Source organism: Protomyctophum parallelum (assembly GCF_964188405.1).
Source record: "Protomyctophum parallelum genome assembly, chromosome: 2".
In the NCBI taxonomy this organism is placed as follows: Eukaryota; Metazoa; Chordata; class Actinopteri; order Myctophiformes; family Myctophidae; genus Protomyctophum; species Protomyctophum parallelum.
Genome location: NC_139699.1, coordinates 12,626,044 through 12,652,686, shown reverse-complemented (window position 1 = coordinate 12,652,686; position 26,643 = coordinate 12,626,044). Strand labels below are relative to the sequence as shown.

The 26,643-nt window shown below is 43.1% G+C and overlaps 5 protein-coding genes across 5 annotated transcripts in view; 3 read left to right on the top strand and 2 right to left on the bottom strand.

The window, feature by feature from the left end:
- tpp2 (tripeptidyl peptidase 2) overlaps nucleotides 1-26,643 on the top strand; it is a 301,990-nt gene that overhangs the window by 76,219 nt on the left and 199,128 nt on the right. The gene's annotated exons all lie outside the window — the stretch shown is intronic.
- trmt10c (tRNA methyltransferase 10C, mitochondrial RNase P subunit) lies at nucleotides 155-2,261 on the bottom strand. The gene has a single exon (XM_083793974.1). The coding sequence runs from the start codon at nucleotides 2,005-2,007 to the stop codon at nucleotides 544-546; it is 1,464 nt and encodes a 487-aa protein (XP_083650100.1). The 5' UTR covers nucleotides 2,008-2,261; the 3' UTR covers nucleotides 155-543.
- Nucleotides 2,544-3,726, top strand: txnl4b (thioredoxin-like 4B). Its single transcript, XM_083758299.1, has 3 exons — nucleotides 2,544-2,733; nucleotides 2,972-3,123; nucleotides 3,246-3,726. The coding sequence occupies exons 1-3, from the start codon at nucleotides 2,602-2,604 to the stop codon at nucleotides 3,409-3,411; spliced, it is 450 nt and encodes a 149-aa protein (XP_083614425.1). The 5' UTR covers nucleotides 2,544-2,601; the 3' UTR covers nucleotides 3,412-3,726.
- On the bottom strand, nucleotides 6,530-10,071 carry LOC310854513 (tyrosinase-like; the record flags this gene model as incomplete). Its single annotated transcript, XM_083759193.1, has 3 exons — nucleotides 6,530-6,758; nucleotides 7,989-8,095; nucleotides 9,331-10,071. The coding sequence occupies 3 exons, from the start codon at nucleotides 10,069-10,071 to the stop codon at nucleotides 6,530-6,532; spliced, it is 1,077 nt and encodes a 358-aa protein (XP_083615319.1).
- mrpl16 (mitochondrial ribosomal protein L16) lies at nucleotides 11,983-17,075 on the top strand. Its single transcript, XM_083759761.1, has 5 exons — nucleotides 11,983-12,207; nucleotides 12,495-12,566; nucleotides 13,168-13,319; nucleotides 14,046-14,339; nucleotides 15,857-17,075. The coding sequence occupies exons 1-5, from the start codon at nucleotides 12,138-12,140 to the stop codon at nucleotides 16,046-16,048; spliced, it is 780 nt and encodes a 259-aa protein (XP_083615887.1). The 5' UTR covers nucleotides 11,983-12,137; the 3' UTR covers nucleotides 16,049-17,075.

Here is a 26,643-nt window from a genome sequence, read left to right as displayed (position 1 = left end):
TAACACCTGAACTAAAAAAAAAAGCATTGGAATGCCAAGTTATAACAAAGGTTTAATTCAAAATGAGAAACCACATTTTATCTCCCTGGACATTCGAAAACCAGGCTTACATCATTGAATGTGGATGTACCAGGGGTGCCCAGAAGGTAGATCGAAGGCTTTGCAGGTAGACCACATGACATGCCCCAATATCATTAAAAATGTATATATTTTGCCATCTGCTACTTGAATTAAGGTGACTTGATTGACATAAAAAAGAGCCTGTCAGCTCAAACACACAATGCAATAATTTGCTTTCAATAGTTTGCACACAAACATAGCATTACAAAGTCATATACAAATTACTACGAATTCCATTTTCCGCTCTCTATTTCCCATTCCAAGTGTGTTGTCTTATAGTATGTAAGGCCAGTGCTGCTATTTTCAGCAATGTGATAATACTTTTTTGGTGGGTAGATCTTGTTGAGCTGGTCATTTTGAAAGTAGTACAAGTAGAAAAAGGGTGGGCACCCCTGATGTAAACAGACATGTCAGTTGTTGAGATCACTCTTCCTGTAGCTGTGCTCTTAATGATGCCCGTAGCCTGGTCACAGCTGATGTGTTATCTTGAGTTGATCGCACGCTCCTGCTCACCGCAATTCTGTCCTCATTCCTTTCTCTAACCATGATTAACTCATTATCCCTGAAGGCTGCCCGCTGCCTGCCAGCAGGCTTCCTATCCCTGTAACCCCCTTTCGATGAGAACCATTTCTCTGGCTGCTGTTGGCCATCATGCTTCCTTTGCGGCACAAACGACAAAGCGTCTCCCCACTTCCCTGTGTCCTTAATTGTCAGCAGGATACGAATCATCTGGTCCAAAGTCAGGTTCTTTGCTCCCATGCCCCAGTGGAGACACTCATCGAGTGGTAGTCGGGCTGTGGCTAGATTCAGACGCTTAGCATTGGCCAACGACATGCCTTTCTGGATACTGCGGTCCACAAAGGCTCCAACGATGTAGACTTTGGTGTGATCAAAGGTGCGGAGGGTGTTGGGGGAGTCTGCGGTGAGGTACACAAGACGTTCACGGGGGAAGACGTCAGCATGGTGGTGGTCTGTTGAGGTGATTAGCAGGCGATCGAAGGACCCTCCAGCATAGCGTTTCTGCAACTCCTTCATGTAGGCTCCTTCTGGCTGCAAATTGCAGTAGTGAAGGTGGAAGGGCTCGACAGCACGACGATTCCACGCCTCCACCTCCATCAGCTGGGTCACCGTGTTCACCATCTCACGCGATTCCATGTTTTGATCATAGCTCATATCGAAGACCAGTGGCTGGCCAAAGACCATGGACTGGGCACTTCTCCAGGCCAGCAGCCTGTCCAGGGTGCTGTTCCAGTACTGGAGGAGGAAAGTGTTTTTCAGTGGCCGTCCTTCCCCTTCCCCGTCCTCACCGTCCTTCGTGGATTCCCATTCAGCCCGCTTCCTCTGCCTCTTCTCCTTATCGTTCTTTTTGAGGCTCTCTTTTACGGACAGGAATTTAAGGTACTTTTTCTTTGACGATTTGGTGGTGAGCTCTGCCAGCTCCCGAAGCTGCTCATCCGACATCTCAACTGGAACCTGCCTCCCAGCCTCCCTCCACATCAGGACCAGATCACGGGTAGCCTCAAGGGTGGGATCCTCTTTGGAATCACCTGGTGCTCCTCCAGGAGTGACACCCTCTGCTCCCTCGTCGTCACCATCTCCTCTCTTTTCATCTGCAGTGACTTGAGATCTCATTAGAGACTTCCATCCGTCCAAATCCATTTGCTCTCTCTCCTCCTGTTGCTGTTCTGGTTTTGGGGTCACATCTTTCCTCGCAGGACACCCAGCACTGAATGATCGAACACGCTGAGCGGATGGACATACACAAACAACATGGTGGCTGAATGGGAGATGTCCCATCACTCCTTCCTTGACAACAGTGGATAGCAATAAAGGCAGACTGCGTTTCCATAGTTTAGGGGAAATCGACGTGGAGATCAACCGTATCATCGCTAAAAGATTTAAGCAAATGAATATGAAAGTCAATTTCGTCACCTCTAGACAGTCTGACGTCCGTGTGAACCTGTCGCACCAACATGAGCAGATGACGTTGCTTTTCTTCTTTTTCCAATTTCACTGACACACATCAACTGTTTTGGTTGTCGCGGTGAACATTCACTTGCTGCGCTAGCATCTGAGAAACCGCATGAAAGTTGATTTATGCCAATTTAACGTGCATGCTTCCATGCATGCACGCGAGTTTTAAGGAAAAGGGTCACGTTGTACATTGGTGTGACATCTTATTATGTCGTAGTGAAGTGTGACTAGAGCACAGAGAAATGCGTTCGAATCCTCGAAAACAATCTTATTGTAGACAACACAAAATACTCCTGATAAAATGATCACACCATACAGATATGTCCATTAAACGTACTATCAACCTTAAAAAAATCACAAAGAAATCAATCAAACAAAATCAGCAGTGGTTTGTTTCTCGACGGACACTTACAAATTGGTGCACCACAACGTATGCGTTTCCTGGTTTCCTCTTTTCGGGAGCAAAACAAGAGTTTCTGTGTTGATTAATCTTTATTCATTTTGATAATGAGTTTATTTTTGCCCAAATTGTCATGCAAAAAAGACATAGATGAGGTTATCAAGGGCGTTGCGGAAAAGGTTTTAGTTTTGAGGTTTGGGAGAGATGAGGATTCCATTTGTCTCCAGCTTGACGAAATAGTAAGTCCTTTCTTATCTTAACTATTGATTCGTTGACTGAATACTTAACAGTTTGCAGAAAAAAGTGCAGGAAAGTACAGTTCAATACAAGGTCTGCTATAAAGAGGATTTATTATTTATAACCCAATAAAGCCATTGGGGTTCTTCATATTCAATTCATCTGAGTGCAATGGTCTGTGATCTTAACAAACATGATTAAGACATTGATTTTTTTGTTGTTTTGTTATTCCACTGCCAGTTGTCAAAAACAGCACATGACTTGAGTAACATGGCATCAATCTACATCGTTGACGTTGATAAAGCTCCTATCTATACCAGATACTTTGACATCAGTTACATCCCATCCACGGTCTTCTTCTTCAATGGACAGCATATGAAAGTGGATTATGGGTGAGAATGAAGATGCAATGAAATTTTACTTTACATTACCGGTACGGCGGTACTTGGCAATAATTTGTTCATACTCCAGTACATTTTTCCACACCTAATGTACTGTTTTCTCTCTCTCTCAGCTCACCAGATCACACCAAATTTGTGGGAAGTTTTAAGACCAAGCAGGACTTCATGGATCTGATTGAGGTCATATACAGAGGAGCCATGAGGGGGAAGATGATTGTCCAGAGTCCTATTGATCCTCAAAACATTCCCAAATTTGACCTCCTCTACCATGGAATCTAGTTTGGACCTTTTATCACTGTGTGAGGTTACAGATTACTTCCATATATCATGACTATTGACTACTGATCATAATGATCTGTTGACAGAACCAATTTAATCACTTGAGCTCTATTTTATACTTATAACCTTTGCAAAATGGAAAAAGCGGCACTCCAAAATAAAAGATGCAAGACTGGCTCAGATGCAATTTCTCATGTTTATTTGAGAACGCTTCTCAAATAAACTTGAGAAATTGCATCTGAGCCAGTCTTGCATCTTTTATTTTGGAGTGCCGCTTCTTCCATTTAGTTGGTTTATGAGTTGTTATTTTCAAATCTGAGCACCCACTGGGTACTGCCACACTATCAAAAGAGCTGCGCACGTCCTCGGCTGTCCGCAGCTTCTTTTTCCGGGTTTTTAGACAGCTGGTGGATAGAGAAAATGCTCCACTTCCACGGATGACCAGATTCCCGGAAACGCTCTTCTCCGCGGCAGTTGTCCGCGGAGGTGGAGCTTCTTTTCCATCCACCAGCTGTCTAAAAACTCGGAAAAGAAGCTGCGGACAACTTCTTCTGTCCGCAGCGCAAAACCGTTTTCCGCTTAGGTCTGGAAACGGGGACTGCCTTACCTTAAACAAAGGGCAGTTTCCAGAGGAAGCACACCTGTTTTTTCTTTCTTTGCAAAATGTTTGAAAATGTTTGCCCAAAATAGCGATGTAGGTTGAAAGTAGTTCTCCCACATAACACTGAGCTGCATTGTCTGCATGTTGCTTTTGACTTCCTAATTCTCTAAGGAAGCAAGATGCAGAGTTGCAGCCTGTGCTCTCATGCTAGGTACCTGTATAGCTAAGGCTATATGAGTTATTATAATGTTTCAGTCCTGGTTACATTATGTTACATAATGTAAGAATATGTGCAGAAGAATTAATCAGAAATGTGTATGAGTCAAATGTTAAAATATGGATTTAGTTTTTATTGTGTATTATTGTATTTAATTTATTTTATAATGGATGGATTCATTTAGGGGGCTTTTCCACATAACACATTGATATAACAGTCAGTTTGGAAGTCTTGTGTTTCAGCATCTACTGCAGTCATTTTATTATTCAACTTTTTAATAGCTTTTTGAATAAAATTCTGTTATGTTTCCCATGGAAATAAATATACTAGTGTTATTTTAACTTTACTGTAGCGTTTTGTCTTTTTTAAGTTGTTTTTCAAAAACAATGTACCATAGAGCAGGGGTTCTAAACCCGTGGGTCGCGACCCCTCGGGGGGGTTGCCAAATTATTAAAAAAAGAGAACGTATTTTTTTTTGCAACTGAATGGCAGGAAAATGGAAATGAAGAGTTTACATAGTACATATGATAGTACATGCATACACTTTCCTTAAAATATTCAGTGATTTTTCTTAATTCAAATATCACTTATGTTTTTGTTGTGATAATCCTCCCTACTATAGAGTGTGCTGACCATATAAGGAGTTCATCCCTGTCCCCAGTTAACCCCTGGGGTAAAAAAAATCGTGTGCCTGCTGTTGGCCTGTCGCGTGTAACAAGATGTGCACAAGATGTCCCCCCACTACAGTGGGGGGACATCTTGTGCACATCTTGTTACCGGGGCGGTAAATCACCCAAATCACTGAATGCTCTTTTAATGATTATATCTGTGTATAAAATATTAATATCTTCCATGACTTTTCAGACTAGAGTTGTATTTCTACATCCACCGAGTGCTCCAATCGGTGTCCTATTTCTGAGCATGGTGTGGGAGTTACTGAACAACTTGATCTCTCATTGACTCCATTCCTCTCTTCAACCCAGACTGCATACAGGCCATTGGTCCTTTGGCGCAACTGTAGAGCAAAGACAAGGTTGCATCACTATTCAGCCCCTTTCTGTAAGTAAGTAAGTAAGTACATTTTATTTATAGAGCACATTTCACAGACATCATAGTCACAAAGTGCTTCACAACAATAAAACAAAACATGTCAATAGTAACTAGTTGTAACGAAGACTCTCGCTTCCAGTCATGTTGTTGGATCTGAGTAGTTGCTCATTGGATATTTAGTCTCCATATATGGGGATATCCGACTAGGACATTGGGCTATATGATATATGACATGTCTAGTATGACAATCCCTATGGCCCGAGCCGACCTAGTGATGATATCAGATAGATGTGGTAGAACCATATATGGATAGATCTAAATCATCTAACGTGACAAGCATAGTCGGAGAATATATACACTTTGGTCGGCTTCAGGGAGAAGGCAGAAGTCGAAGCATCCTGGTTTCAGTTCTAACCGGACACCACTGCGGGGGTCCTAACCTAAGTAATCAGCAATAGAGCCTTGAGCTATTTTATACTAGTAATATTAATAATACGAATAAAAAATAAGAATAGAGCGAAGAAAAAGAAGACAGAACAAACGGCACTGGTAAAAATCAAGAAATCAGCACTATGTTGCAAAGGCCTGTCTAGAAAGGTGAGTCTTTAAATGTTTTTAAAAATGTAATATGGTAGTCGATATATAAAAACAATGAGAACATGATAGGTTAATGGAAAAGTAGATATAAAAACTTGAATGATAGCAACTGACATTCCTTTTGTCGGAGGATCTATAATATCATATTACTGATTTTAGCATTATTGCTCAAATTAACATACAGGCTTCTAAAGTCTGGTAACCTTTAAGAGTATACAAGATAAACATTTCACAAAAGTCATTTCTCACGTCTTTCTCTGTGTCCAGTTTCTGGTCTCCTGATCTTTTATCTAGAGAGAGACGAGGGAGTGAACCCACCAGAAATTATTTAGACATTCATATGCATGGTAACCTTTTGCTATTTCATAATTAGTTTGCATCTATATTGAGATACAGACAAACTCATACCTTTATATTTCACAGCAGCCACCGTGCCAACACAGAGTAGCACCACACCAATAACGCCCAGAACTGCCCAAAGCCATGTGATATCATGGCCTGCAGATTTTCCTACAAAGGCTAACAGTGAAATAGATTTGTAGTGTGGATAACAGCATACTAAATGCATTATATGACCAATTCATGTAGGCTTTATCTCCCTCCTGTAATAGAATCATCGTATATCACCATTCCATAACAAATATAGATAGGCTTTATCTACCTGTAGTCTCACTTGCTGTGATTTCCCCGGCTCTGAGCTTGTTGAGGCTATGTTCCCTGTACATATATCCCAGGGTCTCGGTGGGCCTGCCCTGGTAGAAGCTATTAGCTCTGAGGGGGAAGAAGGGAGCCATGTAGGCCTGGGCCCTCTGGGCTGGAGGGACCTGGTCATCGTCAGGATAGGTAAAATCACTGTGGTCCTTTAACCAGTCCTCTAGAAGCCTGGCTCCCCAAAACACACAAAAGTGACAAACAGAATTCATACAATTTTAAAGATGGAGTGCCACAATTATTTTCCCACCCTAAAACATGATCATCAGGTATTATTATAATATAAGGAGGAAGAACTATTTCCAAAAAGTGTACAGTATTTGTTAAAATCATGCTTTTATGTGGACACGCCCACCAGATCATTAAAGGACAACTTTAGTTTTTTTCAACCAAGGTTCATGTTTTAGGTTGTTATTAGAGAAACTAAAAGCTGATTGTTAATTTTCTTTCATTTGCCGCTTTCTTTCGTTTTAGGGATTTTAGCTCTTTTGGACAGGGGGACGGGGGCATTCGAGCATGGGGCTAAATATGCATTTCTTTACCACATTTTATGGTGATTTGTTTTTGTATTATTGACTATAGTCCTAATAAACCCCAGGAAATTACATCTGACCACAAAAGATCACAGGATCTATTGAATGTGAAGGTAGCCTACTGGGGGAAGGCTTATACTGTGTGTTTAGGCTCAATATGTCAGTTTGTCACATTCAGTAGATTCTGTGATCTTTTGTGGCCAGATGTAATTTCTTGGGGTTTATTAGGACTATAGTAAATAATAAAAAAATAAATCGCCATAATATTTTGTAAAAAAATACATATTTAGCCCCATGCTCGAATGCCCCCGCCCCCCTGTCAGAAACTGCTCAAATCCCAAAAATGAAAGAAAGCAGTAAATGAAATAAAATTAACACTCACCTTTTAGTTTCTCTAATAACAACCTAAAACATGAACCGTGGTTGAAAAAAACTAAAGTTGTCCTTTAAGTATGCCTGGTTTGCCTGGTGGGTGGTGATGGGTGGTGATCCACCTGAACTGAAGCTGCACCCACGGCTGTAGTTGTATGATAACGGGTGAGGGGTTAGGGGAGGGCCTGATAGTGTCATTATATTACTGTTTATTTCATTGGCCAGTTTGACTGTCAAGGGTTCAGCCTCCAGGAAGAAACCCTAAATACAAAGTTAATACACCATTGCACATAAAAACGACTCCAGGGTGTCTAATCAAGTACTGTCACCTCATTGACACATGAAAAGCTGGAAAAATACAAAAATTATGGCACTCCATCTTTAAGTGTTAAGTGTTTATATACTGCCACCATTTAAAACATTATCACTGCTGTTAATGATTACTTACAAGTTGCAATACAGCATGTGAAGCGTCCAGTAAACGTCCAGTACCTACTTGTCAATAAAGCTGTGATGCAGCATGAATATAGGATCATTGGCTGCAGTCGGGACAAGAGTCATAGTTCCATTCAGATATCTATGGATCAGGTTGTGCATAGGCATTCAGGTGGCGGGAGTCACAAGGAATATCAAATCCTAGAGGGCGATAATACTAATAATGAATATATTTAAATAATGTATATTTAAAAAAATATGTAATTACTTTTCATTAAATCAAAAATAAATTACAAAATTACAATAATAAGTTAAACTTATATATTACAAATCTATTCATCCATATTTAGTGACCTACAGTTGGCACAAGCCGTAAGCTGCATAGATGCTGGCACAACGTTGTGGAAGACGTAATTCAAATATTGAATTGTTGAACTCATAATGACATTAGGAAATATTAAATATAATGCACTAGTTATTAAACAAATATATAAATATTAAAATATGTACCTTCAAGCTTGTTTCGGAAGCTGTTGATGGACGTTTTGCCAAATGGAGGGGTGTCAAAAGATTCTGTTGACATAATGTTTTGGACGTCCTCAGCAGTGGGAAGTGTTGGGTATGCTGGATCCTTTCCAGGGTTGCGAGTGAGATATTCAGGTCTAGAGTTATTAGACTGAATGCAGATTATACCAAGTGATTCCTGGAATGGACATATAGTCTGTGTGGTGAAGAGAGAGCAGCATAGACATTAGAAGGAGAAAGGGGATTTAAAATAATTAGTTTTGGCCCGGACGGCTGGCGTAGCGGGCCAGGCACCTAGCCTGACAGCCTGGTCAGGGGATCTTAAACGTGTTTCTTTAATGTCAATTCCTCCTGTCGATCAGATTATACTAAGATCCCCTGACCCAGCATGTCACGACGCTGCATGGTTCAAATCCCAATCCCGGCGACCAGGCCACTCCCCATCTCTTTCCCAATTTCCTGTCAGACTACCGTGTACACTATCTAATAAAGGCAGAAACAGCAAAAAATTAAGTATAATGTAAATTAATATTCCTTGGAACAGAAAGTAAACCTAATCTGGTGGGTAAAAAGCTTTATGACTAGAATTGTAATTAAATGTTATGAATTGCTCTTGCCAATGCTTCTTATGAGGATATATAATGATGATGATGATTTATTAGATTTGTTGAACTGCAGCTTGCAGTCTGAATGCTCATATGGCTGTCAGACAGATTGTATCCAATAAACAAGAATTCTATTGGATACAAAGTGAGTGCTGGTATTCTTTTCTATGGACTGTCTCTACCTGAACCGTGCACATGGTACATTATTACGTTGAACTACTCGACTGAGTGCTTGCTTCTTCTCTTCAGACATACATCTCACACTAGTCTCACCTTCCACTTTGAGAAGTGTGAAGCACCATCTATGAGCCCACCTGGTCCAACTCCCCCAAGGTACTTATTGTTGCAGATATTACAGTGATTGGTTCTGGTCCAATCCCAGTAGGGGATGTAGAAGTCCAGGTCTCCAGTGAGGTCCCTCACCTCCCTCTCAATGAACAGCAGAAACACCCTGTGCCAGAAACCAAAAGCAGGGCCCCTATGTGCTGCATTGTCTTCAGAGCCATCGTAGCTCTTAGCTGAATAGTAGTGTATCCAGACATACAGGTCATACAAACTTGTGGTCTGAAAATTGTAGTTACCCTCCACAGTGGTGTCACTGCTGGTAAGGATCATGTAACGCTCACTAAGGCTATGTTTGACCATGTGCAGCCTGGAGAGGAAGGTGTCCCTCTCCTGGTCTGTCAGATCTGTTATTTCTTTCCTCTCCACATGGTGATGGTGCATACAGAGGGGTCCCTTCCAGCCGGGAAGACATTGTCCACAGTCAAATCCATCAAAGTTCCCCCAGCATGTGCAGACCGAATCGTAAAAAGCACGGGGCCAGTTGACTCTATAGTCATTGGGTTTAGGGAGGTCTTTAGTGGGGTGTGGTGCACAGACTCCTCTCCCAGAGTGGAAGCCACAAGGGGACCCTTTCCAGTCGGGGCAACACTCTCTTCTCTCAAGGGCATCTGGCGTGGTGCAGGGCCGGGGAAATTGAGCCTCCAGGACACTGGGAAACAGACACAGCATGGAAAACAGCCAAGACCACAAAGGAACTCTGCAGTGATGTGACAGCAGCATAGTATAGAATACAGTGAGACAGATCACTTTACATTTCAAAGACAGAGTGGGACTCTGGGAAGTCACTGCAACCACTTCAGCAGCTTCCCAATAATGCAAGCTGCCTTTTATATATTAAGTGACGTAATTGTAAAAAGGCTTCTGGGTTCATCTTGATGTTGCAATATTTGTGTACTTGGAATGTTAAGTGTTCTACGTGCTAAATTAGCACGTAGTACACTTAGTGTTTGATATATTATAGCTTGTTTGTTGGTGCACAGGAAGGTTCCAAGTTACCGTACGGTATTATGCATTGTTTACTCTCAAAGACAAGACAATGATATTGAAATTGTCAGTGGAAATATCAAAATGATATTGAAAATGTCGGGTTTATCAACTGATGTATGTCGACTTTGTCGAGACAGCTGTGTCAACACTGAACAGAGCCAAAATATCCCAAAGTTCAACTGGGTAGGTCATTGTCCTTTACTGTGTAGGCAATTGCCTGTTTATACACACAGCCTTTGATTTGAGTGTTCAAATGGACCAGGGTCCATTTGAACACTCTCGCAGTTACAGACCCATAAGGATCCATTTGGATTTGGTGCCTAGTCTGCCTACCCTGTTTTAGCTGGTGACCCAGGGGTCGATGACAGAGTACAGCATCTTGCAATGGGTCTGGTCCACAAGATTCGCTACACCACCAAGATACCCATGTACCTATCTAAATACTTCCTTAATGTTAACAAAGTCCACACCCACAACACCAGAGGGAGTGCAACAAACCATGTGCAACCCAGATTCGGCACAAACAAGGGACTAAATTATTTCCGCTCCTATGCCACCAAAATGTGGAAGGCCCTACCAACAGTCATTAAGACATGCAAATCCCTTGACTCCTTCAAAACCGCTCTCAAAGGGCACCTACGGACGGCTGCAATTCGAAACTGCCCCCCGTAGAATCTGAATCCCCTAAACCCCACCACCCACCCCAATGTAGGCCTATATGTTTCTTTTCCCTTTTTTACCTCCTTTATGATGAATTCCTGTTCTGTTCTTTGGCTGTATAGAAGTGTCTATTTGTACGTCCCTAAATGTTTTTTAAATATATTTTTTATCTCACCACGATTTTGTAACCCATTTTTCACCCCTGTGTCAATCATCTAATGTGATCCTGGGCTATTACACACCCTCCACCAACCTAGTCCCCATATATGGGGGACATGGGGAGAGCAACGGACTTGAACTCATGCTTCCTTCATGCCTGAGTGTCCAAGTTGCTCCTTTACACCTGACAGGGGGAAGTTTCCCTGGTTGGACGTAGCGCGTGGAAGGAACACGTTATTCCAACCAGTTCCTTTCCCCTCCATCAGGCGCCCCGGCTGGCCAGGGGGAGGTAGTTTAGTGACCAGGATTACTGCATGTTTTTTGTGAGGGTACCTACCCTAGGGGACACGGGGAGAACATGCAAACTCCCTAAATGTTTTGATGATTTGAACAAGGTGGACCCTCTTGTAAACAAGTGTAATGCTTTATTGGGTCGTCCACTGACAGTTAACAGTCTTTGTATTGGATTGTGCTTGAAATGTACTGTAATTCTGCAAACTGTTAATAAATATTTCAATCAATCAATCAATCAAAAAATCAGGGACATCTGGGGGTTCCCAGACCAGAGACCACACTTTGTTTCAATAGTTTGAGAACCACTTCCAAAACAGAATTCTATGTTCTATGTTCGTGTGCCACTATCTCTCCATACAAGTTTAACTCTGGTTCGTGTGATATGATATTGTGAGCATGTCGCCCGTTCGTCAACGGGAACTATTAAAAAAACGTTGCTTTGTATTCCGACGGAGAACACAAAGCAGTGGACCGGATGTTGATACGCTGAAAAAGGATGGCGGCGACCTTTTCTAGCGTGTGAACCCTATGGTGTGAACTTGCAACCTACAATTTCTATCATGTTGTAAATTAATTAATGCTTTTTGTGGTTTGCGGGTTGGTGTCCACATTCTTTTCTCTTTTAAGGCACAGCCATGATTTCATTAGTCAAGTACACCGTTGGTGGATTGGCCAGCAGCTGTAGAACCAGCGGACATCTACAAGGTAGGCTTTATGAGCTACAACAATATGAACGCTGTAGTTTTACAGACTGACATGCAGTCACAATGTCACATTGTTTATTACTTTGATGAATTGAACAAGGTGGACCCTCTTGTAAACAAGTGTAATGCTTAATTGGGTCGTCCACTCACAGTTAACAGTCTTTGTATTGAGTTTGTGCTTGAAATGCAGTACTGTAATTCTGCAAACTGTTAATAAAATTAAATAAATATTTCAATCAATCAAATATTCGTGTTAAGCAAAGATGTGAAATGTTCTCTGTTGTGCAGGTACTTTGCAGACCCACCTGAAGGTGTTGTCAGCTGGATTGAAGACATATGAGATACCCCCAGACTACAGTGGTAATCATTCTTTTAAATGCTGAACCACATGTAGCTTTATTTTTCTTCTTACTTTAACTTTGAGTTAAAATAAATAAAAATGTTTCTATTGAGGGCACCTTGCTGACAACATTGCGTGTATCAAAATGACATGTTTTGATGACAAAGTTGTACAGTATGTATATCCATAACAGCTAGCACGCTAGCAAACAATTCACTATAGTTCTTTATTTTAATCATTTTATTATTATTATTTTCACAATTATATTGCCTGATCATCTTCTTCTTAAATACAGTAGTTTGAAACTCTATACCGTCATATGCATACATCTGTCACGTGAATTATCAAAACATTAGAAAGTAGCCGGCGTATCTGTGTATCAGATTGTCTAGTCTAGTCTTGGTCCAGCCTATATGTGACTGACATCTGTTGCAATTGGAATCTGAATCCAGGTACATCTTACAAAGCTTTTCTTTGGAAAGGTTGAGACAGTGTACCATTTTAAAACTGTAAAGCCTATGTTGGGCTGCACTGTTTAACATTTAAGTGCTTTGGGCTATTCCCACATTATTCATTCATTTCATCTCACCCTTCGTTTTTCTCTTCGTCCCTCTACTGAAGATGTGGTTCTCCCGCAACGTCCCAAACTCAAGTTCCTGAACAAGATACCCAACCTGAAGAAAGGACCTAAAAAGGAGGGAAAGAGACTGCGTGATATCCAGGGTCCAGCTACGGCAGCTAATGTCTTCACTACTGGAGAGTATGCTATTGTGGTAAGTACATTTTCCCGCTCTATTAACCCATTTTGACCTGAGATCAGATTCAAGAAATGTCTTCTACATCCTGACAGTTTTCTGAAAAAGCTATGTTTCTATGTCAGTCGATTTTTCAAAAGATCTGTTATTTTTCAATAGCTAAAGCATAACATAATGCTAACACCAAAATCGGTTAACCCTGCAGCAGTGTTTTTGGCAGCAAATTTCTAGTTTAGTCATAGTCTTTGGAACAAAACTTCATTTCGTTTTTGTCACATTTTAGTCACTTGGAATGTGTTAGTGTTAGTCTAGTTTTAGTCGACTAAATATCATAAGATTTTAGTCGACTATATCTACTGTTGTTTTAGTCGACTAAAATGTATTTTGTTGCGTGTTGAAGCCGTCGTGAGCTTGTAGATCGGCTATCGGCAACCAAGTGTAAATTGACTTATACTGGATCTCTTGTCCAGTAGTCCCTTCCTAACATTTTAGTCTAGTTTTTATTTGTTGACGAAATTGTCAGTATATTTAGTCTTACTTTTAGTCATCATAGCTTGTTTTAATTTAGTTTCCATTTAGTTTTTCCGCCAGTGAAAAAAGGTAGTCGACGAACATTTTTCGTCTTAGTATTAGTCGACGAAAACAACACTGCCCTGCAGTCCAGTGATGGCTGGCTGCAGGTCAACTACACAAACTTGTGTGTGTGTGTGTGTGTGTGTGTGTGTGTGTGTGTGTGTTCCTCAGGCCATGGGAGGGGGCTTCATACATTGGGGCCACATAGAGATGATACGTCTGACTATCAATCGCCAGATGGACCCCCGCACCACATTCGCCAAGTGGCGCATCAATGGCCCTTACAAACCCATAACCCGTAAAGGTCTAGGTCAGCGCATGGGTGGTGGGAAGGGTGCCATTGACCACTATGTGACACCTGTCCGCTATGGCCGTTTTATTGTGGAAGTGGGAGGAAGGGTGGAGTTGGGAGAAGTGGAGCCGATCTTGATTAAGGTGGCGAAGAAGCTGCCATTCCCTGCCAAGGTGAGATTAGATCATTCATTCATTCCTTGTTTAAAATAAAATGGTCAATTTGGTTGCATAATTATGCAACACTGACACTATGTGATGTCTACACGATTGTCACATATTTCAGCAGGTCACCAATTTCACTGTAACACCACCATGCTGGAGTGAGTGAGCCAGTGAGAGTGAGCGAGTGGCCGAGATTTTGGGTATTGGAATCTGGCTTTAGTCTTTTGAATAACACACCTTTTAGTCTTAGTCAAAGCCTATATGTGGCATGCGCCTGGACCACTAGGCCAGCGGGCGCCCCCGTCTTAATGCAATGTTAGTTTTGCCAGAAAACATGTAGTCTTAAGGCTCATTCATAGTCTGGATTTACGGTGGTTAGGTGACCACCGAACTACACCATGACGTCACGAGCCGCGGTGAAGAGCAAACCACCGCCCCAGCCCTTCTCTCTGTTTTTACTCACCACCGCTCAACGTTATTTCAGCTCCGGTGGTCACCTCACCACCGAAAATCCAGACTATGAATAGGCCTTTAGTCTTTTGAATGACACACCATTTAGTCTTATGTCCTATTTAGTCTTCTGAAAAACTTAGTCTTTAGTCTTAGTCAACAAAATTCACAAATTCATTAACGTATGTGAATCAATTTTGTTGATGTATAGTATACAATATTATATTTCATAGCCAAAGTAATCAGTAAAATTATCACTAAGACCATAATGCATAATTGCAGCCCTAAATCCCTTGACTCCTTCAACACCGCTCTCAAAGGGCACCTACGGACGGCTGCAATTCAAAACTGGCCCCCGTAAAATCTGAATCCCCCACCTACCCACCCCTTTTTGTTTCTTTTCTCTTTTTACCTCTTTCATGATGAATTCCCGTTCTGTTCTTTGGCTATATAGAAGTGTATATTTGTACGTCTCTAAATGTTTTGATGAATTGAACAAGGTAGACCTTCTTGTAAACAAGTGTAATGCTTTATTGGGTCGTCCACTCACAGTTAACAGTCTTTGTATTGAGTTTGTGCTTGAATTGTACTGTAATTCTGCAAACTGTTAATAAATATTTCAATCAATCAATCAAAATGAGAGAGTAATCAGTGATCTGACTTTGGAGGGGAAAACGTCTGATAAAACTTGACAACTGTCTTTGTTTTTCCTACTGTATTGTCAGCAGAGAGCGCTTTGCAGCCATGCAGAATGAGCAGAATGTTTTTCCTACTGTATTGTCTGCCAGGTGGTGAGCAGAGAGAGCTTTGCAGCCATGCAGAATGATAAATCTAGTTTTTCCTACTGTATTGTCTCCCAGGTGGTGAGCAGAGAGCGCTTTGCAGCCATGCAGAATGATAAATCTAGTTTTTCCTACTGTATTGTCTCCCAGGTGGTGAGCAGAGAGCGCTTTGCAGCCATGCAGAATGATAAATCTAGTTTTTCCTACTGTATTGTCTCCCAGGTGGTGAGCAGAGAGCGCTTTGCAGCCATGCAGAATGATAAATCTAGTTTTTCCTACTGTATTGTCTCCCAGGTGGTGAGCAGAGAGAGCTTTGCAGCCATGCAGAATGAGCAGGCCGAGAGGGAAGAGAACAACCAGAATCCTTGGACCTTCAAGCGGATTGTTCAGGGCAACATGTTGGGCATCAGGAAGGTGCTTAGCCCTTATGAAATGAAAACCGGTGGACGCTTCACAGGGAAATTCCACCTTCCTTGGAGGGTGTGATGTAGGACTGAAAGTTGTCTATCAACTTGTACCATCCCCGATTCCCCATAATAATATAATGATGTTAATGCAGAGTTTAAAATGAAATTAAATCATGCAAATAATGTTCTTGGTAATTGAAAGTGTAATGTACATGGCAGTATGAAAATTCTTGAGATGGAATGGAACATTTCTTTTTTTTTTACTCCAATATTTGACATTTTCTTGTGGATTTCTGGAATTCTTATGGTTTCCAAATGAAAGTTACATCTGACCAAATACATTTCAGTTTTGTCTTGTATTACTATCATATGTGATGATGGGTTTCATGATGTTATGGCTAAGTTTGATGAATCATACCCTTAAAAACTATGAGCGAGGGGGCACGGTGGCACAGTCGTAGTGCTGTTGCCTCACAGCTAGAAGGTCCTGGGTTCGATTCCCCTGGGTGCGTGTTCTCTCCTCTGCAGCATCAGTGCCCATACCTGAGGCGGGGGTGTGGAGTTTGCATGTTGTCCCCGTGTCCCCTAGGGTAGGTACCCTCACAAAAAACACGCAGGAATCCTGGTCTCTAAACTACCCCCCCTTGCCACCTTGGGGTGCCTGATGGAGGGGAAAGGAACTGGTTGGAATAACGTGTTCCTCCCACGCGCTACGTCCAAGCAGGAAAACTCCCCCTTGTCAGGTGAAAAGAAGCAGCTTGGACTCCTCATGCATAGAAGGAAGCATGAGATCAGTCCGCTGCCCCCCCCCCCCACACCTCCCAGGTTGGCAGAGGAAATGTAGCGCCCTGGATTAGATAATTGACTGGATGAAAAAATGGGTTGCATAATCGTGGCACAAAAATTTAACTGAGGAATTAACACTAGAAATTGAGAGAAAATGTGGGACATGCACAGCCAGCCAGCCTACACATACAGTACCTTGAATGTACACTCCACATAACTGCCTGTCTTTTCACATTCATAGGAAACCATCAACATGTACCATATTATGTGTCACCTGGAATAATATAATAAACTTTTTTTATGAATTGCTTTTTGAAAACTGTTACAATGTTCACATTTTCAGCCATAAGGAATAAACAGTCAATTAAAATGGTAGGCGTAGGCTATAATAAACTCCATATTATTTGCAGGCTGGTATAGTTCTGTATAGGCTGGCTGTATAGTTTTTTTTTTTTTTTTTTCTGTATGAAATGTGGGACACTCACACTCATACAGTATAGCGATGCTATGCTATATTCTGAATACTGATACTGGAATTAAAATAATTCCTGTGATGTCACACGTTTTGAACCCATTTGGGCTGGATGTGTACTACACACCACATGTCTAGTATCAATGAAGGTTGACCACTAAATGCTCTGTCGTCATCGCCAGTGGCACAGCAAAGAGGAACCATATTATTTAGGACGAGCTGAAGGAAGCACAGATGACTGAGTGCTTCTAACAAGTTCTGTGAAATCTATGTTGCCACAGTTCCTCAAATATTTATATTTCAACAGACCGGTTTCCCACTTAGGAAATCAAGTATCAGAAACTGAGAAACATTGACACTTTCTTTGCAGAAACAAACACCCTCTCTCAATACACATCACAATGAAGTTGAGTCACAATGCTAAAACTACTAATGACTAATAACTAATGACTTAAAACGTATAAAAGATCAACTCAAAATGTTAATTGATATAACAAATTGGAATATGAAATGATAAGTCTTTCGTAAGTTTCGTTTCATTACAATATAAAGCTATTCGTTGGTTGGAGAGGAGACTGCGAAAAGCTGAACACTTCTGGGAACTCAGATTAGTTCGAGACAGACAGCAAGGAACCCAGAAGTTCCCATGAATACAACTGTATTTATTTATTTACATGGTATATTACAGCCAGGTCTATAGTTGCTGTTGCTGCCTGTCAGCAGCAGGTGGCGGTAAGGCACGATTTTAGACGCCAAACCCTTTGCTTTATCACAGGAAGAACAACATAAACCACTGACGTCACGGCTCCGTCTTTTGAGCTAATTTAGAACTTCCTGTCTGAGAGCTAGCTAATTTAAGACATCCGGTTGCCTTCAGAATAAAATAAGGTTATTTAATTAATAATTATTACATTACATTATTAGTATTATTATTACATTACAGTTATTGTAAAGACACACATTATGTTTCTGTGTAAAAATAAGTAATTAAATAACATCAAAAAGTTATCTAAATGGATAAATGCTATTCACTGGAGTGAATATTCTATTATATTCTAAAAACGACTTATAAATCCTAAAGCCTTGTTTATACTTCACTGTGCAACGGTCCTATGCTGGACAATAGCAGATATGCAAACTCACAGCACATCTCATTCAAGAAACTGAACTTGCAGATCTGCCATTTTTGAACACACTATAAAGTTAACCATTTATCATGCTGCTCTACGTGGCACTGCATTCTGTGACATTAAACCAAATGGCATTTTCCACTCTATGACACTACTGTTCTACATTTTTGTCTAATAAAATAGGCTATTAATTTAATCAATCAAACTGCATTAACTAACAGAGATACTACTACCAAGCTATCCATGTCAACATGCTCTATAGGAGTCTCAATAACAGGTATAAGTAACGTTTAATGTTTAGTAATGTTTAATGTAGCAGAAGAGGCCATTCATTGAACAGAGTTTTGCACAATTTTAACATCCCAGATCGATTGAAATATGAATCTACTGTGCTGTGCTACACCATGATATATTAAGAGTACAATAACATTCCATTGTGAATAAAAACGTATTAACCACAGTGTAATGCTAAAGGTTTCATCACAGGGCTGTCTGCTTCATGTAATATCATTAAAAGTGTTGTTGGTGACAGTTATATGAGTTGGAAGCATTAAGACCCATTTTAACCCTCAATGGCTTCCTTTCTGACAAATAACGTTATTGTAAAAAAAAAAAAAAAAGATTCACGTGTTCATATGTAGCTATTTTGCATTAGAAGCGGATGGGACCAAGGGACCCGGATGTAACGTAAGAGGACTACAATAGATTCGCGGTTAAATCTCGCGGGCGTGGCCTCACACCGGAAGGAAGTGCCGCCGCCCTCAAATACGGAAGAGACGCGTGGAGGTAGGTTTGGTCAGTGTTTGTTTGGAACGTGCCACGTCACCATCGCGGGTCCGTCTTCGGAGCAAGTAAGTGATTAAATGTTATTTAATACTTAACGCTGTTGTTGTTTGTGTGTTCAAACGTCTATCACTTGAAGTTACTTGTTATGATGTTTATAAATGATGTTTGTACGAAACTGTAAAACAGTGTTTCAGTAGCCGAATGGTTAGTGTCGAAGGTTTATAAACAACTATGCCCGGCCTCAATGTTTACTAACCGTCGACAGTACCCACTCGACTACCGAAACACGGCTTTAAAGAGTAGTATTTACATATCTAAACACAACAAGTAACTTCAAAAGTGATAACATGTTTGAGCCACGGACCACCATTTCACATTAATAGACTCTCACAATGGTGGTCAGTGGCTCAAATGGGTCTGAGAGACTAGATGGCCTCAAATGTTGGTCCGTGGCTCAAACGCTGAATAAATAATCGACTAGAGGTGAGAAGAGTATTGTCTGGTAGGTAAAAGGACAAACATTCTGTGAAAATTGGCACGAAGCAACAAACATTCTTTGAAATTGGTGGGAAACGATCCCGGGCACTCATGTTAACAAAGCTCAGTCACTAACCACTATCGCTATGCTACAATCAGCATTATATAATCCAAGGATCAAAAGTAGCAATCTTCTACATTCTCTAATTGTGTAGTTTTTTGGAAATTAAGCAGATGCTTAACAACAATTGAACTATTGAGAGTGTAAAGATCTACTATTGGGGTCAATTTGGTTACCTAAATTAAATTGCTCTGTATTGTGACAGTAATCATTGCTATAGAGTGTGTGTTCAGTAACAGTGTTAAATAGCTCTATAGTGTGACAGTAATCATTGCTATAGTGTGTGTTCAGTAACAGTGTTAAATAGCTCTATAGTGTGACAGTAATCATTGCTATAGTGTGTGTTCAGTAACAGTGTTAAATAGCTCTATAGTGTGACAGTAATCATTGCTATAGTGTGTGTTCAGTAACAGTGTTAAATAGCTCTATAGTGTGACAGTAATCATTGCTATAGTGTGTGTTCAGTAACAGTGTTAAATAGCTCTATAGTGTGACAGTAATCATTGCTATAGTGTGTTCAGTAACAGTGTTAAATAGCTCTATATTGTGACAAAATCATTGCTATAGTGTTTGTTCAGTAACAGAGGTCTCCCGGTCTCTCCAGTTTTTTGTTAAACACAGTCCCATAGTCACAGTACCTCCCATTCACTCCCACTCAGTCCCATTCACTCCCATTCACTTTTATTCACTCCCATTCAGTCACATAGTAACAGTACATCCCATTCAGTCCCATTCACTCCCATAGTATCAGTCCCATAGTAACAATACCTCCCATTCACTCCCATCCACTCCCATAGTATCAGTCCCATAGTAACAGTACCTCCCTTTCACTCCCATTCAGTCCCATAGTATCAGTAACTCCCATTATCTTGCAACACAGCAGCCAAGTATATGCAGAACACGTATACACGCATTTGACATAACACAAACAACAAGACAATTTACATACATAAAGACATGAAGACAAGAGCAATATCCACCGCTTTGATTATCCTGTGGCTACTACAACTCCTGATTAAACCCTTTTCTATTTATTAAAGAGCTGGAGAGACAGGAATATTCCTGTTACTGAACACACACTATAGCAATTATTACTGTCACAATAACTTTGTACTTTTGCTACTGATGTTTGTGTGCAACATTTGAGCTGGTGTCAAGTCACCTTAATTCAAGTGATAGATTATATACAGGGGCATGCCATATGGTCTACCTGCACAGCCTTTGTGATTACTGGTAGATCACGATGTACCTTTTGGGCACCCCTGCAATACAGGATTCCTGTCCAGAATTGTTTTTTATTAAATATAGAGGGTTTAAGTGTAGGGTTTGTCATGTTGGTGTTCTCTATAACTTTTCGTCCTGGGCATGACGTTAAACTGTCCAGTGTAACTCCAAGTTACATGGGGTGGGTATGGTTTGAGAGTTTGTGATGCTCAGTTCTTTTTTTGCGTCTCGGTTCCTCAGGTGGAAGCTGCATATTTGGGTTTTTGATGGGTTGGGTTTCAAGTGGCTGGTCGTTTGTTTAGATATTGATAAGGAGGGGGGCGAGCGCGCTACCTTGTGGGAGGCCGTTCTTTTCGGCTTTCCATTTACTCCTCTGGTCATTTAACTGAACATAGAAGCGCCTGTTGTTGAGGAGGCTTTTCCTGACCATTGTGCGGTGTTGGACAGTGTCGTAGGCAGCAGAGAGATCTCTGAATGCTGCTCCAGTTATTTGTTTCCCCTCAAACCCATCCTCAATGTGTTGGGTGAGGTTGAGCTCTGTCCAGCACAGGAGCGGCTGGGACGGAAACCAGCTTGGTCTTTAGTCAGCTTGGTATCTATGAGTGGCAACAAGGCGTTGGAGTAGCAGCTTCTCATATAGCCTTGTAGGTGATGCAGAGGGAAATGGGTCGGTAGCTCTTTGTGGATAATGGGTCTATGCCAGGTTTAGGGATTGCAACCACGTTGGCCTTTTCCCAGACAGAAGGGATGGTTTTCTGTGCTATGCATGTGTTCAGCATCCCCACAAGCCAGGTCTTTGCGTTGGGTCCCAGGTGCTGTAACATTTCTGCCAGTAGGTCATCAATCCCTGCTGCTTTTCCGGGTTTCAACTTTCCCATTGCAGTTTCAAGTTCTTCTAGGTCGAAGGGTTTGGTTTGAGGGCTGGCTGATTGTGGTTGGTCTGATATCACTGTGCGATGGTATTCTCCTGTGGGTCGGTGGCGGTCTTGGTCACAACTGGTGGCCAACAGTTGTAACCAACACTGCCACCGACCCACATAGAATACCATCGCACAGTGGTATCAGACCAACCACAATCAGCCAGCCCTCAAACCAAACCCTTCGACTTAGAAGAACGTGAAACTGCAATGGGAAAGTTGAAACCCGGAAAAGCAGCAGGGATTGATGGCATACTGGCAGAAATGATACAGCACCTGGGACCTATCGCAAGGACCTGGCTTGTGGGGATGCTGAACACATGCATAGCACAGAAAACCATCCCTTCTGTTTGGAAAAAGGCTGGAGTAGTTGCAATCCCTAAACCTGGCAAAGACCCATTATCCCCGAAGAGCTACCGACCCATTTCCCTCCTCTGCATCACCTACAAGCTCTATGAGAGGCACTACAATTTCTGAACAGACTATATTTACATCAATATGTCTGGGTCCCCACCTACTCACTCAGGGTTGACGTGTCACACCTGCAGTGACGGGAGGGGCACCAAAATGTGGTATTTTGATTGTTTAATGGGGGCACTCCCTTAGTATAAAAGTGTATGTTTTGTGTACACATGACCTGATGAAGATCAAATGGATCGAAACGCTGTCAGTATTTCAACAAAGAACGTCTTTCTTATACCTGTGGTGTGCGGGCTCCATCCAATACCTACACCAGTTGTGATGCAACAGAGTTTGCTGTGACCGTTGTGAATTATGGGTGGTGTGGTTTTTGCCAAGACGGTGGATTGTGGCCCATGCCTTCCTGCTGTTATTTGACATGTTGGTGTTCTCTATATCTTTTCGTCCTGGGCATGACGTTAAACTGTTCCGTTCGAGAGGACCAGCGACCCTCGAATGTAAACGGCCACGAAAGGAAATTATGTGTGTGAGGTGTTCTCTATAGGTTGGGTTTCAGGTGGTTGTATTGTAGTAGCTTGACATTTCTTGGAGGGCACTTTCAAGGACAGACTCAATCTTCTGGAAGTCTGCTTGTTGGGTCGTAATGCAGAGGTTGTCGGCGTAGATGAAACGCTGGCATTAGGCATTGGGTAGTGGCTGGTCGTTTGTGTAGATATTGAAAAGGAGGGGGGCGAGCACGCTACCTTGTTGGAGGCCGTTCTTTTGGGCTTTCCATTTACTCCTCTGGTCATTTAACTGGACATAGAAGCGCCTGTTGTTGAGGAGGCTTTTCCTGACCATTGTGCGGTGTTGGACAGTGTCGTAGGCAGCAGAGAGATCTCTGAATGCTGCTCCAGTTATTTGTTTCCCCTCAAACCCATCCTCAATGTGTTGGGTGAGGTTGAGCTCTGTCCAGCACAGGAGCGGCTGGGACGGAAACCAGCTTGGTCTTTAGTCAGCTTGGTATCTATGAGTGGCAACAAGGCGTTGGAGTAGCAGCTTCTCATATAGCCTTGTAGGTGATGCAGAGGGAAATGGGTCGGTAGCTCTTTGTGGATAATGGGTCTTTGCCAGGTTTAGGGATTGCAACCACTTTGGCCTTTTCCCAGACAGAAGGGATGGTTTTCTGTGCTATGCATGTGTTCAGCATCCCCACAAGCCAGGTCTTTGCGTTGGGTCCCAGGTGCTGTAACATTTCTGCCAGTAGGTCATCAATCCCTGCTGCTTTTCCGGGTTTCAACTTTCCCATTGCAGTTTCAAGTTCTTCTAGGTCGAAGGGTTTGGTTTGAGGGCTGGCTGATTGTGGTTGGTCTGATACCACTGTGCGATGGTATTCTCCTGTGGGTCGGTGGCGGTCTTGGTCACAACTGGTGGCCAACAGTTGTAACCAACACTGCCACCGACCCACATAGAATACCATCGCACAGTGGTATCAGACCAACCACAATCAGCCAGCCCTCAAACCAAACCCTTCGACTTAGAAGAACGTGAAACTGCAATGGGAAAGTTGAAACCCGCAAAAGCAGCAGGGATTGATGGCATACTGGCAGAAATGATACAGCACCTGGGACCTATCGCAAGGACCTGGCTTGTGGGGATGCTGAACACATGCATAGCACAGAAAACCATCCCTTCTGTTTGGAAAAAGGCTGGAGTAGTTGCAATCCCTAAACCTGGCAAAGACCCATTATCCCCGAAGAGCTACCGACCCATTTCCCTCCTCTGCATCACGTCTTTCTTATACCTGTGGTGTGCGGGCTCCATCCAATACCTACACCAGTTGTGATGCAACAGAGTTTGCTGTGACCGTTGTGAATTATGGGTGGTGTGGTCTTTGCCAAGACGGTGGATTGTGGCCCATGCCTTCCTGCTGTTATTTGTCATTATGGTGTTCTCTATATCTTTTCGTCCTGGGCATGACGTTAAACTGTTCCGTTCGAGAGGACCGGCAACCCTCGAATGTAAACGGCCACGAAAGGAAACTGTTTGTGTGAGGTGTTCTCTATCATTTCATTCCAGACTTCACTGTCTATCTCCTGTGTTTTCCATTCATCTTGAGCGTTACACAGTCGTCTGATGTGCGGGGGGAGGTGCCGGCTAGCGCATAAAGGCACAGACGGGACAGGTGTTGTCTTGACCCATCCCGTGATGATGCGACAGGTGTCATTTAGGGCTGTGTCGACCAATTTGGTGTGACGTGATCGGCTCCAGCTTGAGCAGGCATACTCTGCTGTAGAGAAAGACAGGGCCATGGCAGTTGCACGGATTGTTTGTGGGTCTGCGCCCCACTTGGGAGTTCACTAGTTTTCACAGGATGTTATTGTGGGTGTTGACCGTGGCTTTTGTGTTCTCCAGGTGTTTTTTTGAAGAAGAGTGTCCTGTCCAGTGTAACTCCAAGATACATGGGGTGGGTATGGTTGGAGAGTTTGTGACCATCCCAAGTGACGCTCAGTTCTTTTCTCGCGTCTCGGTTCCTCAGGTGGAAGCTGCATAGTTGGGTTTGTGTGTCTTTCTTTTTCTGTCTTTCTTTCTTAGGACGGAGATCAAGGTAGACGCCATAGGAAGGCTCAACACTAGCCGATGCCCCTAGAGATCCATCCCAAAGCTTCCCTCAGGGAGCACAGCAAGCCAGCTAGCCAGCAAGCCTGCCCAGTCAGCCAACACAGCCAGTCAGCTCCGCCAGTCAGCCAGTGTAGAAAGTCAGGCTGCCAAGCCAGAGCATATCAGCCCTTGCAGTCAGCCATTGCAGCCATACCAGCCTTGCTCAGTCAGCTCAGCCAGGCCTCTCTTGAGGCCTGGCTCTCTGTCTGCCTGGCCCGGTCTGCCCTGCCCTGCCTTGCAGCAACAGAACCAGCCTTTTTGGAAAGCCAGCCAGCTCAGAATGCGAGCTGAGCAAGCCAGTGCAGCAGCAAGCCCAGACTAGGTTACCGCAGCCTTACTGTGCAGCCACAGCCACTCAGTCTAGACCAGCAGGAGCTGGCCAGGCTCCAACCCTTGCAGCGCAGCCTTAGGCCGGACAGTCCCCCTGCCTGCACTTTGTTGCCTTCCTGGCCTGTCTGCCTGCCTAGGCGCCTCGGTCTTCCTGTCTGTCTGCCTTGGCCTGCCAGTCTGAAACTGGTTTAGACTAACTGCGTGCTTGCCAGCTGCGCTGGCTTGCTGAGCTCGTATTCTGAGCTGGCTGGCTTGCCAGCAAGGCTGGTTCTGTTGCTGCAAGGCAGGGCGGGGCAGACCGGGCCAGGCAGACAGAGAGCCAGGCCTCGAGAGAGGCCTGGCTGAGCTGACTGAGCAAGGCTGGTATGGCTACAATGGTTGACTGCAAGGGCTGATGTGCGCTGGCTTGGCAGCCTGACTTTCTACACTGGCTGACTGGCGGAGCTGGCTGGCTGCGTTGGCTGACTGGGCGGGCTTGCTGGCTAGCTGGCTTGCTGGACTCCCTGAGGGAAGCTTTGGGATGGATCTCTAGGGGCATCGGCTTGTGTTGAGCCTTCCAACGGCGTCTACCTTGATCTTCGTCCTAAGAAAGAAAGACAGAAAAAGAAACACAAACTCAACTATGCAGCTTCCACATGAGGAAGGCAGGCAGGCACGCAGGCAGGCACAAGCTGCCTGCGTGCTTGCTTCGCCCTCCAGTTGCTGCTCCAGTTATTTGTTTTCCCTCAAACCCATCCTCAATGTGTTGGGTGAGGTTGAGCTCTGTCCAGCACAGGACGGGACGGAAACCAGCTTGGTCTTTAGTCAGCTTGGTGTCTATGAGTGGTATGAGGCGTTGGGAGTAGCAGCCTCTCTTGTAGGTGATGCAGAGGAGGGAAATGGGTCGGTAGCTCTTTGAGGATGATGGGTCTTTGCCAGGTTTGGGGATTGCAACCACTTTGGCTTTTCTCCAGACAGAAGGGATGGTTTTCTGTGCCATGCATGTGTTCAGCATCCCCACGAGCCAGGTCTTTGCGTTAGGTTCCAGGTGCTGTATAATTTCTGCCAGTATGTCATCAATCCCTGCTGCTTTTCCGGGTTTCAACTTTCCCATTGCAGTTTTGAGTTCTTCTAGGTCGAAGGTTTTGGTTTGAGGGCTGGCTGATTGTGGTTGGTCTGATACCACTGTGCGATGGTATTCTCCTGTGGGTCGTGGCGGTGTTGGTTACGACTGTTGGCCACCAGTTGTGATGCAACAGAGTTCGCTGTGACCGTTGTGAATTATGGGTGGCTCCCTGAGGTCCTTGATCGCCATTGGGTCCAACAGTGGTCATTGAAGCGTGCACACACATGCACACATGCACCTACACACACAGGGGCACATGCGTATGC

Bases quoted from the DNA above. Each gene is read 5' to 3' on its own strand.
- trmt10c (XM_083793974.1), bottom strand. From the start codon at position 2,007: ATGATACGGTTGATCTCCACGTCGATTTCCCCTAAACTATGGAAACGC.
- txnl4b (XM_083758299.1), top strand. From the start codon at position 2,602: ATGAGTTTATTTTTGCCCAAATTGTCATGCAAAAAAGACATAGATGAG. The intron at 2,734-2,971 runs GTAAGTCCTTTC...TTCCACTGCCAG, and splicing joins GTCTCCAGCTTGACGAAATA to TTGTCAAAAACAGCACATGA. The intron at 3,124-3,245 runs GTGAGAATGAAG...TCTCTCTCTCAG, and splicing joins CATATGAAAGTGGATTATGG to CTCACCAGATCACACCAAAT.
- mrpl16 (XM_083759761.1), top strand. From the start codon at position 12,138: ATGATTTCATTAGTCAAGTACACCGTTGGTGGATTGGCCAGCAGCTGT. The intron at 12,208-12,494 runs GTAGGCTTTATG...TCTGTTGTGCAG, and splicing joins AACCAGCGGACATCTACAAG to GTACTTTGCAGACCCACCTG. The intron at 12,567-13,167 runs GTAATCATTCTT...CCTCTACTGAAG, and splicing joins GATACCCCCAGACTACAGTG to ATGTGGTTCTCCCGCAACGT.